This window comes from Ursus arctos, unplaced genomic scaffold (genome assembly GCF_023065955.2).
Source record: "Ursus arctos isolate Adak ecotype North America unplaced genomic scaffold, UrsArc2.0 scaffold_13, whole genome shotgun sequence".
Classification (NCBI taxonomy): Eukaryota; Metazoa; Chordata; class Mammalia; order Carnivora; family Ursidae; genus Ursus; species Ursus arctos.
In genome coordinates, this window is record NW_026622797.1 from 7670548 (window position 1) to 7690508 (window position 19961).

Genomic DNA, 19961 nt, shown 5'->3' on the forward strand with positions numbered 1-19961 from the left:
ATTTCATCCATTTTCAGCGCTTCCACATTTCCCAACTATCCAAATTCCGCCTTCCTTCTGTACCTCAGAAAATCCTTAGTTTCATGTTTATTTGCTTGCATTGGGGAATGCTGAGAAACTTCTCTGATGAAAATCAAGTACAACTGAAGAGTTAAAAGACTAGTGGAAATGCACCTTAATAAATATCACAATCCTTGGTGTGTTCTGGAATTTCCAAGTGGCTCCCTTTTCTTGATTTGCAAAATATTTTTGCATACAATTACTTATTGATCATTGGTATGTCCTTTATTGTTCAGGAGAGAACCATCTTTAGAGAGGGATGAGATGTTTCTATGCACGAGCCATGAGCAGGTGGCACACGCCATCCCTGGAATTCTGCTTCTGGAAGTTTTCGATAGTGAAGCATGCTCGGTCTTGTGGCTTGACTCTGGATCATGGTAAGGTGCATTAGTGTTAGACCGTGTTCACTATCCACCCTATTTTTGAACTATGAATTGTTTTATTATATCCAAACAAATATGTAGGTTAGTTTATATCATTAACATATGTACTGATTGGGATCCAATTAGAATACCTTCTTACTTATAAACTAATGCAATCAAAACAAAAACACACTGAAATGGTTTCCAAACACTGCACATGAGATCTAAGCTGTTTTTCAACTTTACATGGTAAGAACTTAGATTTAGTTCTTTCCTATATGATGAAAGTGAGTATAGTTGAACAGATAGGGAACTAGTAGAGGAAACTGAAAACAGCACAAAAAAAGAAAAAAGAAAAAGAAAAGCAACCACGAAGAACTGGAAAAAATACAAAACATCCTCGGTGCAAGTCAAGAGACATTTTTGAAAGTGAATGTTATACAGAGGTTGTTTAAAGGCAGGTGTTTTGAACACAGCACTAAGTAACTGGATGTAGCACCCAGTAACTAATGGATGTACAAATGAAAATGAGCCCCTGCTACACCAGGTGAGTCAGTGCCCTTTTGTTCCTGGGCCAGCTTCATGTCAATTAACCTTAAATGATTCCTCTAAACATATGACCACCAAATACAATATGCTATGACTCACTTCATAATGTGAAAAATATTTTCACTGAAATGATCAATGACTTGTTGAACTTAAGAAGCTGGTTATTTCTCTTGGGGCGCCTGGGTGGCACAGCGGTTAAGCGTCTGCCTTCGGCTCAGGGCGGGATCCCGGCGTTATGGGATCGAGCCCCACGTCAGGCTCCTCTGCTATGATCCTGCTTCTTCCTCTCCCACTCCCCCTGCTTGTGTTCCCTCTCTCGCTGGCTGTCTCTATCTCTGTCGAATAAATAAATAAAATCTTAAAAAAAAAAAAAAAGAAGCTGGTTATTTTTAGGCAACAAAGCCTACCACATAGTTTACAGGACTTGGGAAGAAATGACATGGCAGAAAAATGCTACATGAAGTAGACCCTGCCTCAAAAGTCTGCCCCTGCTAATTGTAGAGCAGCCCGTATAAATACAGCACATAAACCATCATTAATGGCAGAGCGAACACTTCGATTATCTTTAGTAAAATTTGTCTAAGATCTCAAAGACAACTACTGAAGCCTGGAGACTGCACAAAATGATCAAAATACGAGGGCAAGTACTTCAACCCTCTTGCACTCGGTGCCATAAAAATAATCATGTTGAGCATTCATTCAATAAGCCTTCCTTAGTCTTCCCCAAGATCTAAACTCTTAGTGGTGTGTTGGTTAAGAAATGAAAGCAGAAAAGAAAACAAGGATTCGCTTTTGAGAGGTGGTAAGGCAATTGTACACCCAGTTACTCAATTCTTCCTACTTAACATGTAGGACTTGTCCATAAGGTCAGTGAAAGAGCAGAATATAATGAACTTGAGTTCACTTTATTGACTCAAAACAATGAATGATGGGGCGCCTGGGTGGCGCAGTCGGTTAAGCATCCGACTCGGTTCCCACTCAGGTCATGACCTCAGGGTTGTGGGATTGAGCCCTGCAACAGGCTCTGTGCTCAGCACAGAGTCTACTTGGGATTCTCTCTTTCCCTCTCCCTCTGCCCCTACCCCGGCTCTTGCCCACTCTCTCTCTGTCACCCTAAAATAAATAAATAAAAATTTTAAAAATGAATGAATCTTGGAAGTTGTCAAGAATTCTGTTTGTGAAGAGGTCCTTTGGCTTTTCCTGAGAACATCATAGAACTTAAACTGTGAGAGTTTAGGCAATAGTTGTTCAACAGATGGAGACTAATCCTACATGTGCTGACAGATCAGTGACTCCTATCCTTCTTGAGTATGAGGACTTCTGGGTAATGCCAGAGAATATAACAGTTGCCCGCATGATAGAAATTGTGCTTTTAATTTCTGTTCATTGAAACTACATCATGACATAAATTTACTATGAACTTAGTAACATCTTTCAACTCGTTAGTTATTATAAATAACAATCACATCTACAGACAAGGCTTGGTTGCAAATGGTTTGAGGACTTTTGCAATAACCCCATGGTCCCCAAGGATCTGTGACCCATTGGGACAGACTGCCATACGATTATCCCATCAACTGTGGGGCCGAAGTTACAGCTGCTGGGTGACAGGAGTGTGTTAGAAACCCTGCTCATCAACGTTTTCTATCTGGTTGCCCTCTATGCCCATTACTAGGGAAGGTGACAAAGTTTTGCTTTTAACAGGAAAGTTTCCTCTAGTAGAAAACGTGTCCTGGGTTCTGGCCATTTTCCCCAACATTCCCCATGTTCCTCTCCTGGGAAGGACATGAAGACTTCTCCACTCTCTTAGTCCCCCTCTATCCAGCCACCTTAAGAGGGGTGCATTCACCAAGTGGAGAAGGAAGCCTTCTTCTCAATCTGATCCCCTTTCAAGAGCACCAAATTCAAAGAAAAAGGGAAAACAGCACAGGTCCATATTATTTGTTACAAAACAAGAAACTTAGCCATCTCTGGAGTGTGTGGACCTAGTCCCCTTCTCATGTGCACCCACATAAAGAAGTGTTGCTATGGCAACGCAACCAGTGTTCATCACCCAGCCATCTGGGTGCCCTCTCAGGGAAGGGAGGATTTATCCCACGAAAAATCTAGCACTGATATCTTTGTTACCGTCTTCCTGGGTGGGACCTCGAGGGACAGAAACAAACAGACTTTAGTGTGCTCTCTCCTTTACTAGTCAGCGAATTTCCTGCCGTGTTTATCTGTAGCAAAGGAGCACATCTGTATACACCAGCAATCAACGTGACCCTGTAGAATTTAAATGATTTCACCTGCTCCCCAGGCTGCATCTCTTTTCTTAGGATTATTTCATAAACAAGGGCAATTTTCCTGGTGGGACGAAGATCGAGCAAGCAGTTTTGTCATGGTAACTGCAGCTCTGGATTAGGAATAACGCCTGGGAATTCCTGCCAGGGAGCTGGATACTCAGGGTTCTGGACACTGTACCCATCATCGCCTCCACAGCAGGGTCCGCTTTCACAAAGAGCTAGTATTTTCTCATTTATTCACAGCAGGGAAGCACAGCAATTTGGATTGCAGAAACTGATTTTGCCAAAAACACAAGAATGAGCCAAATGGCACGGGAACAAAACACTTGGAAAAGCTGACCATCTTTCTCTCTCACACAGATAGAGCATGAACATTTCAAAGACAGTATTAGAGGGCCATTCCCTTGGCAAATGCTCGAGGAAGAAAAAGAAAACGCAAACCCACTCCCCTATTCTATGAAAGAGAGATCCAGAATTAAAGTAATTGAATTAGGCTCTGTCACAATGCCCACAAAAGAGAGCTACCAATATTAACAGAACAGAATAAGCCTGTGTGGCTTATTCATCTAGTTCTATATTTTAATTAGTTTTGTTTGTGATGCCACCAGGGCTTGGGCTGGACAGAAGGAGGCAAATCCTCTGCATCCCACAGGGTGCTGGGGCGGGGAGGGGAGGACTGTTACTCTGAAAGCAAGGATCAGCCTTTTGAGAAGGAAAAAGGGAGAAGTCAATGATTCCCAGGTTATATAACTAATGAATGATTGTTGAAATGACTCCGAATGTTCCTAGGTAAAGCTTGGAGCTCTCTCCCAGCATTATCATCCATAGAGCCTTGCCTGGAAGCTCTGCTGGAATCTCAGCAGTAGGGAGAGCAGGTCAAGTGTGAATGGAAGGGGCCGTGACTCTGCACCTGGCCTCCAGGTGGGGAGGCCAGTGCTGGGAAGAGCAATCGTGGGTTGTCCATGGGCCGACACTGCTGTCTGTAGGCTGGGACACATCTGGAGAAGGGGTTCCTAGGAGCAGCAGTCTCTAGAAAGAGCAGGTACCAGTCATCACGAGAATGCAGCATCTAGCTTTCAGACAGTGGATGAGTGAAGGGAGAAGCAGTAGGATCTTATTTTCAGGAGAAAGAAGGGCAGAAAAAAATCTGCCAGGGCCCCAGTCAAACACACTAGGGCTCAAGACGAGATTAAGAACTAGAATAGAAGCTGGGGACTGAGCAAGTTGAATAAATCAAATATGTGCATGTTTTGTGTGTTTATCAGATGTCAATAAAGTGGTCTTTTTGTTTTTTAAGGAATATCATTTCATGTTGGAACTTCAAATACAGACTGTAAAGGTTAAAAAAAAAACAGAAAGAGAAGAAACTAGCGATTGAAGAAGGGGCTAGGAAGAGAGAGGCCCCAGGGCGCGGCAGCCTGCGTCAGACTTTGGGACCAGTCCAGCAAGGAAACGGAGCCCATCCTCTAGTGTGACCAGGAATCCCTCACAGGTGTCAGGGTCCACGGACAGGCAGGTGAATGTGGAGCTCGCAAATGTAAACCTTTGCGTCTTCCTCTGAGCACTGCCAGGAGGGTGAGGACTGACCAGCTTGTCCCAGTTTGCCTGAGACTTTCTCAGATTCAGCTCTGAAACTCCCACATCCCAAGAATCCCCCCAGTTCTGGGCAAATGGGGACAGCTGGTCACCCTGTGAGTTATCACCTGAGTCCAGGGTCCTGGATTCTGTAGATCCCATTATGTGTGAGTGACAGGTCATCAGACACCAGGACTGACAGGCGGGATTGAACACACGGAGTGTGTGTCACAGGAACTTGGCGTGCTTTCCTCTCACACTTCTGATGGACGTTTTTCAAGCTTTAACTTGTATTTAAATGAAGTAGTTAGGATTCTGACAAAGGTATATGGCCCAGTTATTTTAAGAGGGTCTCTGGAAGGTGGGTGTGAGGTACTGGGAGGGGAGAAAGGCCCTGTCTCTGCAGGGTTCCTCACTCGAGATGCTGCTTTTTGCGGAGGCATCCTGAAAATCTGCCTCAGCCACTGCAAGGCTGTGATCTCATTCCACAAGAGATAGGGCACTTGGATTCCTCGTTCAATTAAAGCCACATGATGCTCTGGGACATCTTCCCCTCAGTATTTGTATGGGTTAAATGAGAGTCCACTGACCTGGAAGATTTTCCTTTAGTGGAAGGAACTTAGTATTTAATCACCAGCTTGGGAAAAGAGCTCACTCTGGATTCGAAAGCCCATCAGTACTGGTTTCATGGCTTTTTAATTGTGGCATTATTTCCCTTTTCATGCAATATTTTTCTTCGAGCAACACTTTCCCCTTTTCATGCAATATTGTATCACTTTTTATAAGTTAAAGATGTGGGAACTAAATAAAGAATCCATTTAAATACAGGCCACTTGTAGAACTCAGACTATTTGTGAAAATGTATTTAGGTAAATTATCATTAACTCTCAGCTCCAAAGGCCCCCTTTAGCTATATGAAGTGTCCTGTCATTTTTTAGAAGATTTTATTTATTTATGAGAGAGAGAGACAGAGAGAGAGAGAGAGCACACTCATGACTGGGGGGAGGGGCAGAGGGAGAGGGAGAGAGAGAATCCCAAGCAGAATCGGTGCTGAGTGAGGAGACTGACATGGGGCTCGATCTCACAACCCTGAGCCAAAATCAAGAGTTGGGCACTTAACCAACTGAGCCACCCAGGTGCCCCATGTCCTGTCATTTTTTATGCACTCAAGAATATTCTAAATGAAAGTTAATGTGGTAGCATGCATAAAACAGTAAACATTTTCATATGTCATTTTTGAGGATGATGGCTTTGCTAATAAGAGCGGCACCATTTATTCTGGGTGATGTCAAAGAACGAAGATTTAATCCTATTAAGGGAAAGCACTGTATGAATTTCTAGTGACTTTCTGTCCAATATCCTTCACTAGTTTCTAGACTCACACCTTCCCAGCTCTTGTCACGGGAACTGGGACTGGAGCTCCCCTTGGGCATTGCCTGGGCCTGAGTTACTTTTTCTGGATCTTTTGAAATGAATTCAGTGAAGACAGTGTTTCATCCCAAGCCTGAGATGGTAACTAACCACAGCACTAACAAAGACAGCACAATAACTGGACTGAAAACCACACCCCAGATGGGCTTCATGACAGCCAGAATCATGACGTGGTTCCTTCTTTGGAAGAACAAAAATTATGTTTACAAAACCCCCCCCTTGAAAGGGAATGTCATAAACAGACATTCCCGAAGTTGGAAAGTCCCTCTCTGTAGACATATTGGTGTCTGCATGACAGTTCGTTACAATATAATAAAGATGGCAGCTATTAAGAATTGGACGTCTCTCTGGTAAGTGAGGTAATCTAAAACTTAGCTTAACATTACCTAATGAGGTTTTCATCTTTTTCTATTTTCTATTTCTTATATATTCGTCTAAACGTGGGATCATCGATGATGACCCTTTGAGATCAGAAAGCTCAAGTGTCAGTTCTTGCTGTTATCTAAACATGCCATAGGGAAACTGCCCACGACAAGCGTGTTTATGCATCACTGGGTACCAATGTAACACCCGGTACTTGTATTTGAATAAGTTGTAGATTAGCTACAAACAATGAACTGTATAAAGTATATCATCGAAATAGAGAAAGGATGGTCAAGGCTTATAGGGTTGTTGGGCCGATAGAGAAGAACAGTATCACTAACAAACAGGGACATAATCAGTTCTATGCTCTTAGAGGCTCTTTGTTAACTAGAGTTCCAACATACTCTTTTCCATGAACGTATCTCACACAAAGACAAGAAGTGGAGGAGTAGGGGGCTTTAGGATAAGGGCTTTTAAAATCCTTTGGGAAAAAAAATGAAAGCAAAACCACAGCCGGAGTTACTACCAAAGTATTTGTATAACCTGGGTCAGTAAGTGACAAAAGCTATTTCACCAGTATATTGGTTAAATAATGCTGCATAACAACCATCAATCTTAGTGACATAAAGTAATAAGCACTCATTTAGCTCATATGTTTGTGGGTTGGCAGAGAGACTGCTGATCTAGGTTTGGGGAAGGATTGCTAAACAAGCTCTACTCCAAATGCCTCTCAGCCTCCTCTGGGGCCAGGAGACGAGCCTGGGAATATTCTTCTCATGGTGATGGCCGAAGCGCAGAGAGCAAGCCCAAGCACACAAGCACATTTCACGGTTCTACCGCATCACGTCTGGTGGTAACCTACCTTCAGCCAAAGCAACTCCCATGGTCAAGCTCAAAGCCAAAGGGCAGGACATACATTCCACCTACCATGGGACCAAAGCAAGTTACACTGGCATGCCCAGTATCAGTGGAACCCAAAAGTATTTTCATCCAATGGACATGAGGGGGAGGACATGAATATTTCAAGCAATAATCGAAACCACCACATTCCTCTGTTACATCAACAACAAAAATGTGTTGAATCACTGAACCCTACCCTGGCAATCGAAACAATGCCGCTATGATCAGCTACATTAGTTAGCTTTGGCTAAAAGCAAACACCCTCAGATCGCTGCGGCACACTGAGACACATTTAGCAGACTGTAGTTTACTGAGAAAACAGTTATTTCTTGGCCACATTCCATGCGGTGGCTATAGGTCAGCCTCGGCAGCTCTGTTCCAAGTTGTGGCTCTTCTCTTTCTGAGACCCACGCTGAAGGAACAACACCAATTTAGGATATGCTATTCTTGTGGCAGATGGAAAGGGCAAGAGAGCTGTCAGAAACACATGATGCTTTTACAGCTTCTGCTCTGAACTGGTACCTCGGGCCATCAAGTCAGATGGCCGAGCCTGACTCAGTGGGGAGACCTATCTGCCCGCAGAGAGACACTGCTGCGAGTGGGAATGTGGGATCCTCTTACAGAGAGGGGTGAAGAGCTGGGAACAAGAATGCGTCTATCACAGACAGTACCACTTTGTGATGAGAGAAGGTCACCGCGCAACAATCCCAGCTCCCCACTACTTTCGCATAGACCTAGGCTACTATGATCAAAAGCCTGAGCGCTCTAAAACACTTGCCCGCTGTCTCATCTATTTTCACAAACACACATTCAGTTTTTAGGGGAATGGCCGTCTCTTCAGACCCGCATCGCCATTCAGTGCATTGTTCGGTCATACACACAGTGCTGGTCCATGTCTACTGGCTGAGCGTGGAAAGTTGGATTGATTGGTAACTTACCAGGTGTAAGGCAAGAACCAGCGCACCACAGGTAACAGGTAGGAAGTAATGTCAAACTGATACCAAGGAGAAATTTAACTGCAACATGTAAGAACTTGACCTTAAGAACAAAACTGCGGGGACGGCCAGGACAGGGACCAGAGCGATCACTGACACACTCCCCAGGTCAGAGGATGCCTGTGGCTGCTCTGGAGACATCAGGACACACTGCTGCGCTACAGTTGTGCCTGGGCTGTAAGGACTTTTTTCAAGTGTGACTTAAACATTGCAAAGGTGCCCATGTACGTGTCTAAGTTAAGTGTCCTGCATTGGGTCATTGCCTAGTGTTTGACACTCAGCCCATCCTTTGATTCTCTCCAGTATCTATATACTTTGATTCTTTCCATTTTCTACTTTTCTTCAACTTCTTCTAAGTTCCACCCACTTGCATCATTTGCATTTGCTTTACATTTTTGGACTTTTCTTATTAGTAAATAATAGTTACACTGTTGGCATATTCAGAGAGCCTGATGTTCTCACCACCTGTGTTTCTAGCTTCTAGCTGTGGCTTCAATGAAGTTAGAAGCTAGCTGGGAATTTTGGCAAATGGAAGCCTAGGGACCAGTGAGACAGACAGCCAGAATTTATCCGCTGATGAAATGAGTAACATCCATATGAAATATAACTGAGATTATTTACTGGACAGCCAACCCTCAGAATAATCCACCTGGTTGAACATCACAATGAAATCCATCATACCGATTTCTTCCCATATCTTCCTTCCATTCACAAAGCCCAGGGGACTGGTGTAGCCCTGGTTTGTGGTGAATTTAGGTTCTCTTCTGTAATACAGAGCATCATGTTAAGCTAGGTCTTTCCATCCCCCCTAAAACAGACCAGGATCTCTGGTGCCAGGGATGGAACAGACTGGGGTTGGGAGGAGGCTAAGGAAGACAGCATCACTGCCAGGTCTCCCACATGCATCAAGCAGATCCTTTCCAAGTCATTCTAGCTTCACTGCAACCTGTGATGTGCACCTTTAGGATGAAGTGGGATTTGGACCGGTCTTGGAGGATGCGGTAACTTCCATGATAATAACTTCTTCTAAAAGGCGGGATTTACTGAAAAGAGGTTTTATGAAAAGTGAAGGCAGAGTGCTGCGCAATCAGCCTTGGGCATGTGGGTCCTTGAGGTTATATCCAGAGAGCAGGGATACCAGCTAAGGCAGCAAAAGGATGCAGAAGGTTTGAAGTGACTATGTAAACATAAGGTTTCAAGATGACCCCAACAGTGATGTGGTCAATTAGTTAGCTAGTTGAGTCACCAAAATATGAGTAATTGATAGTGGTACATAGAAGCCATAATAGGATTGATTTTGGTGTTGCGTCTCATGTAAAATTCCTGCACTATTGGTAAGTACTTCTGAATACTGTAAAGAGGAAGTTTGCACATTATTATTCTTTGTGGGAACACTGGGATCTCTGAAACAGAAAATTATGGTTTGGCCTATAATTTGACTGAATTCTGCTATCAGCAAGGAGTTTTAAACTGAAATGTTAATTTCTTCTCTTTTCAAAGACAATGCTTTGCTTTTCTGCTTAGGTTACACACTTTTAAAAGGTTGAAGATGGATAGGTTCAGTTTGAAGACATTTGTTTCAAAACTCAAAGCACCCTTTGAGAAGTGGGTGATTCCAAGGGTGAGACCCTACAAGATGAGCCTGGACAATCTCATCGTGCTAAAGAGCAAAGAAGCATTCTGGAACGTCTAGGGGTGTGGCAGACAGACCCCAGAATAATCAAAGATGAGCCCTGTTGGTCCAAAGATGGGGCAATTTGAGCACCAATAAGGATAATAACAAAATCTGTGAAGGACTGAAATATAGGCAGTAGGTATAAGTCCAGGCATTCCTAAAGAGGCTTCAAAAACCCCCACTGCACACAATCATTGATTGCTTTTGGAGAATGCAGGGAACCAACTCGTTATTTTGAAAAGAAAGAAAGAATTACACATGTATCCTGCCTTTCCTATAAGAACTGTATCTCAGTGTCACCAAACAATTGATGGAAGCAGTTAGTCTTTACGTAAATATTCTAGTAACAATGAAGGCATAATGATAAAATGGAAATATTATCAATACTGTCATTTGCAACCTTTGATGAAATAACAAATGCAGGCAACGATGACCAATGGCTAGCACCACAAAAGAGAAGACAGGCAGACTCGAGGTGTCTCTTAATGGAAATGTACTAAGCCAGTTATGAAGGAGGATTGCTAAAAGTATCAAACCTAAACCTGATTTAGCTCTAGACCTACCTACTGATTGATAGGGAATGCAAGAGACAGAGGGTCATGTTAAAGGATCCTAAGGATGTAATCAACCAAATTTAGACTGCAGAAAAGTCTACTTAAAAAGCCCGAAAGAAACCCTAGCGTTCTTTAACCCTAAGGTTACAACGAAAAGAAAAGAACAGGAACCTACAGACTAAAGACCAAAGAGGCTCATCAAACGATCGCAGTATGGACTCATCATGGACAGTGGTGGCTCGGGTGCTAAAGTCCTGAGAGAAACTCATGTCTGACTTCAAACCTGGCTTTCAAATGGGGATCATCTAACTGCTTAAAACCAGAGTTAACGTGTCTTGGAAGCCACGGGATCCACCGTTCATGATCTTTCACAAGCACAACCATGTCGAACCTTGAACTACTTCCCTGTAAAAATGTTTCTAGAGCTCTCATGCATTAGAAGGGCACCCGTGGGTCTATGGGAGCAGCGCTGAACTAGACACCAGGGGATGTGTAAGAGCAGCTGCTTCTGGGAATCATCCCGCGGCCTCTCAGCAGTACTCACGATAACACAGCACATGCTTAGATAAGTGGCATTTGCCTTCCTAAGTTGTCAGCACACACTGTCTTTTCTCTATTTTTAAAAACCTTGATGTCAATCTGACATATGCTTAACTCTGGGACTACACATGCAACGTCTTTGGGATACTGCTGAACGAAGAGCAAAAATATTTATTTGACTATTAAAACTGAGTGCAGATTATCATACATTTGATCCAGTGGTGAAGACCAAGGTTAATGTGATTTGAGCAAGGGGAGAGGGCAATGGGATATTTTTTCCCTAAAATGAATCCACAGCCCAAATGTGCTCAAAGAACAAGGATCGACTCATCTTCATGGTTAAAACAGTTCATATTTTATCTTTACTGCATTGTATGTGGTCTGTAAAGCCCAAGGTACGTCATTATAAACCAATGTTGACTGGTCAATTGAAGCCTCTGTAAACACAGAGGCTACTGCTTGCCACTGAATGTAAGAGGGAAGGAAAAAGGTAGAAATCCAAATATCTCTGGCCAAGTTGTGGGAGGTTGGGGACATGACAAGAAAACTAACAAAGCTTGTTTTTTTCCCCAAAATGTTCTATCAAAACCCACTGAGTGCTACAAAAACAAAACAAAACAAAAAAAAAAACAAAAAAAAACAAAAAAATGATGTTAGCAACCTAATATTCGTCAAGGTTTTTATCAAAGATTCATATCTTCCAAAAATTATTCTTATATTTGTTTTAGAATAATCCCTCTGTTACTTCGTCTTCACAGTAAAGCATTGCCATATATTTTTATATATTATTCTCTAATTATTCAGGTGTTATCTCAGATATATCTGTATGTCTTCAAAGGCATAGCAAATATTCCAAAGAGCAAAGAATGAACTTGAGTCCCTACCATTTCTCTTAATGTAGTGATACAGAAGGACCCAAAAAGCCTTTGCTGGAAAAAAGGAGGAGGAGGAGGAGGAGGAGGAGGAGGAGGAGGAGGAGGAGGAGGGGAAGGAGGAGGAGAAGGAGAAGGAGAAGGAGAAGGAGAAGGAGAAGGAGAAGGAGAAGGAGAAGAAAACAATGGAGGGAGAAAACAAGGGAGGGAGGAAAAGTAGGCTTCATTCAGATAGATAGTATTTCCAAGATTACATTTAAAGACAAATCTTTAGACTACCCTGAATGTCAAGAAAAGATTTATAGTTTGTGCAAAGTGGGATGAATGAATGACTTCATAGTACAGGCCTATGGTAAGTTAAGTATAACAATTCGAGCAACATGGTGCAACAATTGAAACATGGGCCAAGGGACCAGTTGACCTTCACTCTGGTGCTATCACAATTCCACAACCATGTCTTCTTTAGTGCACCTTGTGATTTTTCCCAAAGGTTTTTCCCCCCCTTTTTAAAGCCAAACTAAAAATGATTTAGTCAGCTCTTTGATAATATGTACATAAGAGACAAATCAACTCACCCACTCAACAATGCTTGCTACTAGTAACAAGTAAGATTACCTCAGAGTAATTTGGTGAGAGATATTTCCCATTGCACTTGGCAATGCTCCTTAGGATTTTCAATGCTTTATCTCCTTTCTTCCGAGTAATCAGCCAGCGGGGAGACTCAGGAACCACCCTGGCAAGAAGAAGACTTTTTTGAGTTATGTCTAGTAATTTCAAAACTTAAAAGTTAATGACTTGAGTTTCTCTATCAAAACAGATCTTGGGATTAGGTACAAGGTTGGGAGATTCTGAGAGTTTAGAATAGGCTCTCTGCAACATAGATTATTTGAGAAAATTTATAATGGAAGGGAAAAATGCTCACTTGATAACTGGATCATTGGTCATAATAAAAATAATCAATATTGCATTGTTCTTGTAAACCCAGGCTGTCCTAGAACACAGTGTCCTTGATTATACATATGAAGAGAACTGGGATTTAATGAGCATTTAGGAAGGGGTGAAGACCCAATTCATGTAAACTGATTGCCCCATATATTAAAATTAAATTAGAGGAATGATCAAAATATTTTCACTACAGTAAGAGTCAAATGCATATAACCTGTATTTTTCTGATAATTGCTTCTTGCTCTTAACATTTCCTTATTCCTCAGGAGATTCCTAAATAATATTAATTTGCTTAATAGAACACAGAGAAGCAAATCGATTTCATTGCATTTAATTTGCATGTTGAAATATTGGCAGATATGGTTCGTTGCCTTATAGTGTTCACGAAGATATTACAAGATAAAACATAATTAATACTCTATATAGAATTTTCTGTTTGGGTACTTTATTAACTTATTTAATTAACAACTGTTAGACAAAGAATACTCTCCGTAAATTCTCAAATTCTCTAGAAATTCCCAAAGCCAATAGTCACTCCGGAGATGTTAGGAAATCTCCTTAGTTGCTTTCATTTTTGTGGTTGTTTAGAAGTGCAAATTCTATATTTCTGTGGAATAAGAATAAATTCAATAATGACCAAAACCACTTTACCAGTAATAAAGGAGGAAGAGAAAGCTGGGCAGCGTTATGGCTAGCTGGATCCCTTGCCAATTTGGGATAAAGTAGGCAATTCCAGGGAGAATTATGATTCCAAGGGTGAAGAACATTTGGACCACAATTCCCACAATTCTCCTTTGCTTTGAACCTACTATTTCTGTTACTGAAGGAAAACAAACACAGAGGTTAGGGAAGCTCAAGATCAGCTCCAAAATAAACAAACAGAGATGTTACATCTGTCATATCCATTGGCATTGCTAGAATGCTACAGAACTCTTAAAGGTACCAAGTCTTTCGCGGTGGAGCCATGCTTTCTGCTCGCTCTCTTCCCTGCCAGTTACCTGAAAGCACATTCCAGGCTCATCCCACACACCCAGCCCAGCACTCTTCTGGGTATACAAAGAACATATGTGTTCTTAAATGATGACTATTTTATCAACACAGAGCTAGAATAAACTGGCTAGATGTCTATATTTCTAAAGATTTGCATATTATAGTCTCTTTAAGAGATTATTTATGAGCATTAGAATTCTACAAATAATTTTTTCAAGATCACCACATAGTTTCTATCCAATGATAATTCTCTCCACAGTGTTGGACTTTCCATTTATGTGGTAATTCTTTAAAAATCACATGGGGAATTTTACTGCTGGCATCCTTCCCCCTTCCTCCATCTCCTCCAAACTCATCCATTTCTATTTGTTGTTAATTCTATTCCGATCATCCTGGGATATGCTACCTTAGTCGTGCCCTACCATCAGAGCTTTGAAATTTACCGAGACTCAGATCTCCTTAAAAATGCTTCATGTTCCAAAGGTATCCCTTCTGCCCCAGCCAATGACAGGCAACCTCCCAGCACTCTCCCTCCTTCCCCGCTCATAAAAAAATCTTCCGAGGGTCCCCAAAGTGGGCACTGCTTGGGGAGGGATTGTCTAGCAGTAATGGAAGGGACTAGAAGCCTAATGATCTGGAGCAATAATCGAAAGGAGTTTTTGCCTCTCCCTGCTCACAAATCCACCGTGACCCTTAGAGTAGGTAGCTGGTCCTGGACATCACTAGAGACAGAACCAAAGTAGCAGCCAGGACTTTCCCCAGTAAAATGAGCAAAGAGCAACGGGAAGTTTTTCTTTCTTTCATACCCAGAAGGTCAAACTTTCTAGTTATGAAAGAGACAAAGGTTCACAAATGAGCTTCTCGTTTTTAGGTCAGATCTCCTTCATGGTAAAAAGTTCTCCACTTGAACAAAAGCAGTAGAATTTAGAAATCGTATTTGAGAACATAGGAATGTCATCTCAAACCCTATCAGAAATACACAGAAAATGCTTTAAAAATGTTTCAAGAACTGCTAAAAATTCATCTCTGATAAAGCAAAGCAACAATGTGCTAGGAGTATGGCTGTGCTAGGAAGTGGTTCACCCAAGTACTTTGTGATATTCCATATTTGGCAAGGTGGCGTTTTAATTTCTCAAGAGTCAGAATCTCACCCCCACACCTTCCTATTTGCAGGGATCATTACTGTGGCAGCCGCCAAGCCTCCGTATGCGAGCCCCAGGAGGGCTGACTGGCTGGCACCACCCAGCCACCTGCCCCTGGCTGTCACAGAGACACAGAGGCGGAGCAATGTCTTACCAATCACGTAGCAGGTCATCCACGTCCCCTTTCCAAACACACCTTGTAGGAAGCGGAAGACCACAAACACAGGGAAATTTGGTGCAAATGCCACCACAACACCGGTGACGCCAACACCGAAACAGGATATTAGGTAAATGACTAGTCTGCCGTACCTTTTTGAGAAAGAGAGAGGAAGAAGTCACCTTCAACGTTTCCTTCGACACAATGAGAAAGACTATCATTAGAAGTGTGGTTAAAAGAGGTTTAAGTACAGAAATTTTGGTTTTAAGACTGTTGAAAATTCTACATTTTGTTTTATACCAAAACCAGGGCAAATAAGAACATGTGCCTCTGAAATGACATGACAAAAATGTAAAGCACGGATTGTATTCTTTGGGATTGCTTGGACACTTTATAGCATTTTTGTGAATGGCGTGGAAGGGGGAAAGAAAGATGGTCCCAGGCCTAGGCTTCAGTTTTGGCTCAAGCATCAGCCAGTCATGCAACCTTGGGTCCATGTCTTCAGCAATCCAAGACCCAGATTGTGTTTGTTGGTGGGTTGTATTTTTCCTCCTCCCTTTCTACTGTGAGGTTGTAGAGGCTCAAAGGAAATGTTAATGTGAAAGCTTCTTACAAACTATGAAGTTCACAACCCATGTGAGCTGTTCTCAAGTTCTGCATTTTATCCTCACCACTTACACAACTATTATTAGAAGTGTAGGCAAAGGGCACACATTATTGTGTGCCATATTCTGGGATTCTGATGTTAAGTGGTTCAGCATAGCTGTGCCAAATTATTGGCTGGTGGAAGCCTGTCACCCACGGCCTTTAAGAGATTTGATTCAGAAACATTTTCCCATAGAAATTCCCACCAAATTCACATATGCAGCATCTTGCTTCGGTCAGCAGAGTGGAGACAGAAGCAGTCTTGGTTTATCTAGGTTTTGAAATTCACTGTCTGTCCTTCCTACACTGTCCTCTCATAGATATGTGGCCTGTTAAATTATTTCTTGTCCTTCCCTTCAGTGACATGAAGGAGAGAAGTTGCTGACAGATGGCTAGACATGCGGTGAGGCAGACTCATTCATGGGTCTGTCTTCCTCTCCAAAGCATTGAGTCATCTCCGAGGATGGCCACTCAGTCCCCTGCTAGGACGTAGGTAGGAAAAGCCTCCCTCCTTTAGTTGAGTTACTTTTATTTGGAGATATGTTTACTGATTGTGAGAGAGAAACATGTAGAAGCAGCAAAACCTAATGTTTAAATCAGAAATACATGTTGACAAGATATCCTTCCATTGTGAGTCATAGCCAGCTAGGGGAGAAAGTGATGTGTGGGGAGATTAAGAAAAGAAAGATGAATGGGAATGCAAGTTGGTACAGCCACTCTGGAAAACAGTGTGGAGGTCCCTTAAAAAGTTAAAAATTGAGCTACCCTATGACCCAGCCATTGCAATACTGGGTATTTACCCCAAAGATACAGACGTAGTGAAGAGAAGGGCCATATGCACCCCAATGTTCATAGCAGCATTGTCCACAATAGCCAAAGTGTGGAAGAAACCGAGATGCCCTTCAACAGATGACTGGATTAAGAAGTTGTGGTCCATATATACAATGGAATATTACTCAGCTATCAGAAAGAACGAATTCTCAATATTTGCTGCAACATGGACGGCACTGGAGGAGATAATGCTAAGTGAAATAAGTCAATTATCATATGATTTCTCTCATCTATGGGACATAAGAACTAGGAAAATCGGTAGGGGAAGAAAGGGATAAAGAAAGGGGGGGTAATCAGAAGGGGGAATGAAGCATGAAGGACTATGGACTATGAGAAACAAACTGAGGGCCTTAGAGGGGAGGGGGTAGGGGAATGGGATAGGCTGGTGATGGGTAGTAAGGAGGGCATGTATTGCATGGTGCACTGGGTGTTATACGCAACTAATGAGTCATCAAACTTTACATTGGAAACCGGGGCTGTACTGTATGGTGACTAACATAATATAATAAAAAAACATTAAAAAAAAAAAGAAAGATGAATGGGAAGGGCTATAAGAAGAAACTGTAGAAAAAGACATGGATAAAAGACAGGGAAAGAGCATCAGACACAAGGATTAAGGAGAAAGTCACATGCAGAAGAGGGTAGCAGGGGGCTGCAAGAGAAAACTAAGAGACAGATAAAAGAGCAGAAAAAGAAACCAAAGACTCTGCCCACTTTGAAGTCCTGGTCTGGTCAAATGCAGACCATCTATTGGCTAAAGAATTTGGGGCATTTTATTGTCTCCAATTAGATAATTAATGGTAGTGGGCAGTTCTCCAGAAGGCACCTTTAGCACTGCGCACCGCAGGCATGGTCACAAGGATCCACCCAGGCTGGGCTAGAGTGACCAGAGCAACATTCAGCCAGATGCGTCCAATGGCCAAAGCTTTCCTACCCCTGTCCTAACGGGTATAGAAGGAATAATTAAATTACTGCACATATTTTCATAGTTAGAATTGGGATAAAGGAATAGTCAAACAAAATACAATAACCAACATCAATAATGTTTGAAACAGGAATATTTGAATAGAAAGCATAACTATCTTCAATATACACACTCACCGTATCTGCCATTAACTAGTATATTTATGAATGTTACATAGCAGATAAAATTCTTTTAATGGTCTTCGCAAAAAACTCCTTTTTGCAGAGTTTTTAACTCGTAGAATAAAATACAAGGATTTCTTCAAAAAAATTAAATGAAACATATTTGGAAGGGGCCAACTCTGATTAAATTAATCAGACCCCAACCAGTGAGTTATGGAAGCCCAGGGAATCAACTCCGCAGCGTTCAGCCAGCCAGCCATCTGCCCCACGATGAAGTTACTGCCTTTCTGGTGTGTGTTTCCACTCAGATGCCTGCAGACTCACTGGGAGCAGCCCCATCTATTTGTGCAGTTCAAGGAGTAAGGAGATGGAGCTGAACAAGGAGAGAATTCGTCCAACCAAATAAGCATGAATGGCGCAAGTAGAGAAATTAAGATTTTTTCCAAGTTTAGCAAAAATTGTTTTCTAGTGGTTAACACTAAACATTTTCATCTCCACACATATGTACCATGTTCTAGTGCTGTCAGTGGCTGTCATATCCGTGCCTACCTGTCTGCTGCATAGCCCAAGGTGAAGGCTCCGGCCAAGAAGCCCAGGTTTAGGACGGCTTGTGTGAGGTCCAGCATCCAAGCATTGACACACACGAGGTCAAACTGGGAAAACAAAGCAAATACATGGGAGACATGTGACCCTGCTTATACGCAAGACAACTGATATTCCATCCAAATCAGCGATCATTAAACATTTTTGCCCAAACACTCCTTAAAATTTTTAAATGTATCACATGCATATTTTTACACTGATATATAAATGTTTTGTCAGTTTCAATAACTGCCAAAGATGTAATTCACTGTATCCAACAGTCTAAATAACAGAGCCTTGGCCACCTACCATCATGCAGTAAAAACAAGCTGTTCAATAGTCTCAATTTGAAATCAATCTTTTTTTCTCTCTGAATTCTTATTTCCACTCCCACATACCTGCATCCTAATATTACATGTAGAAAATGTTTTATTGTGTTTTGCGTTAATGTGTACTGCATTAACGATGGGGTAAATAAATATTTCTGCGTGTAAAAAGTATGTATATAAATTGACATTTAATTTAAAAAACTTTTCCCTCTGACAACGTCTCTAAATATTTGCAACCTTTCTCATGGGGTTATAATTACTGTTACTAGACCACAATGGACAAAAACAGAAAATATGATGACTTTTGAAAAAGATTTATTGCATGGGAATAACATTTTGTTGGAAATGCACCTCTGTATCTCTAGAAGAATGCTAAGAAAGCCTGGGGTTTTCCAGCTAGTTTATGTAATGTGCAGAGGAAGATTGTTTATTACCAGAACCAGTTAAGGCTAAACATCAATTCTGTTCCCTTTTTTCATTTTTAAAAATTTATGTGCCAGGAAAACTTGTTTGTATAAGCAAATTAACGAGACTGGAGAGGGTTTTGTTAGAGCAACACCATTCAGTTCTTCTGGCTCCCTTTCAGTCACATGCTGAGACTCACACAGCGATCTATCATCAAAATTAGTTTTGCTTTTCTATTAACCAACAGGCCATTGAGGTTCTCCCACAATCTTGCTGCAAGGAAGGAAAAGGAAACCACCACACTTACAAAAAGTTGTTCAATCAAATCATTAGGGTCATTTACTTTCTTTCTTCATTACCTTCTTAATACCCAAACCAATAGTCCAAACTGTCCTGTTATTCGGTTCCCCACAGATTTTTAAACCTCAGGTCAGTGCATCACAGAGGGATGGGACAGAGGTAGGATTCCTTTAGCAAAGTGGGAGAAGGAATTAGGAAAAAGGATCTGCATCCTCATCGCACACATATTCACAGGAAGATCCATTCTGGACCTACGTGAGCTGAGGCCCTCGACCATGGATTTCCTTTAAAGGACCCCAGCCCTCCACCCTGTAATTGGCTGTGTGTACGTCCAAAGGGCAAGCTCTCACCCCCAGCTTGAAGAGCATTCGTAAATACACATTCATAA

At 41.9% G+C, this 19961-nt stretch overlaps 1 protein-coding gene across 2 annotated transcripts in view; it reads right to left on the reverse strand.

Moving 5' to 3' along the window:
• SLC22A3 (solute carrier family 22 member 3) overlaps nt 1–19961 on the reverse strand; it is an 86816-nt gene that overhangs the window by 26630 nt on the left and 40225 nt on the right. For both annotated transcript variants that reach the window (XM_026505169.4, XM_057310910.1), the window contains exons 2-5: nt 18507–18610; nt 15393–15547; nt 13758–13926; nt 12777–12894 (exon numbers count right to left, since the gene is read on the reverse strand). In XM_026505169.4, the coding sequence (XP_026360954.1) occupies nt 12777–12894; nt 13758–13926; nt 15393–15547; nt 18507–18610 (546 nt within the window). The remainder of the gene's footprint in view (nt 1–12776; nt 12895–13757; nt 13927–15392; nt 15548–18506; nt 18611–19961) is intronic.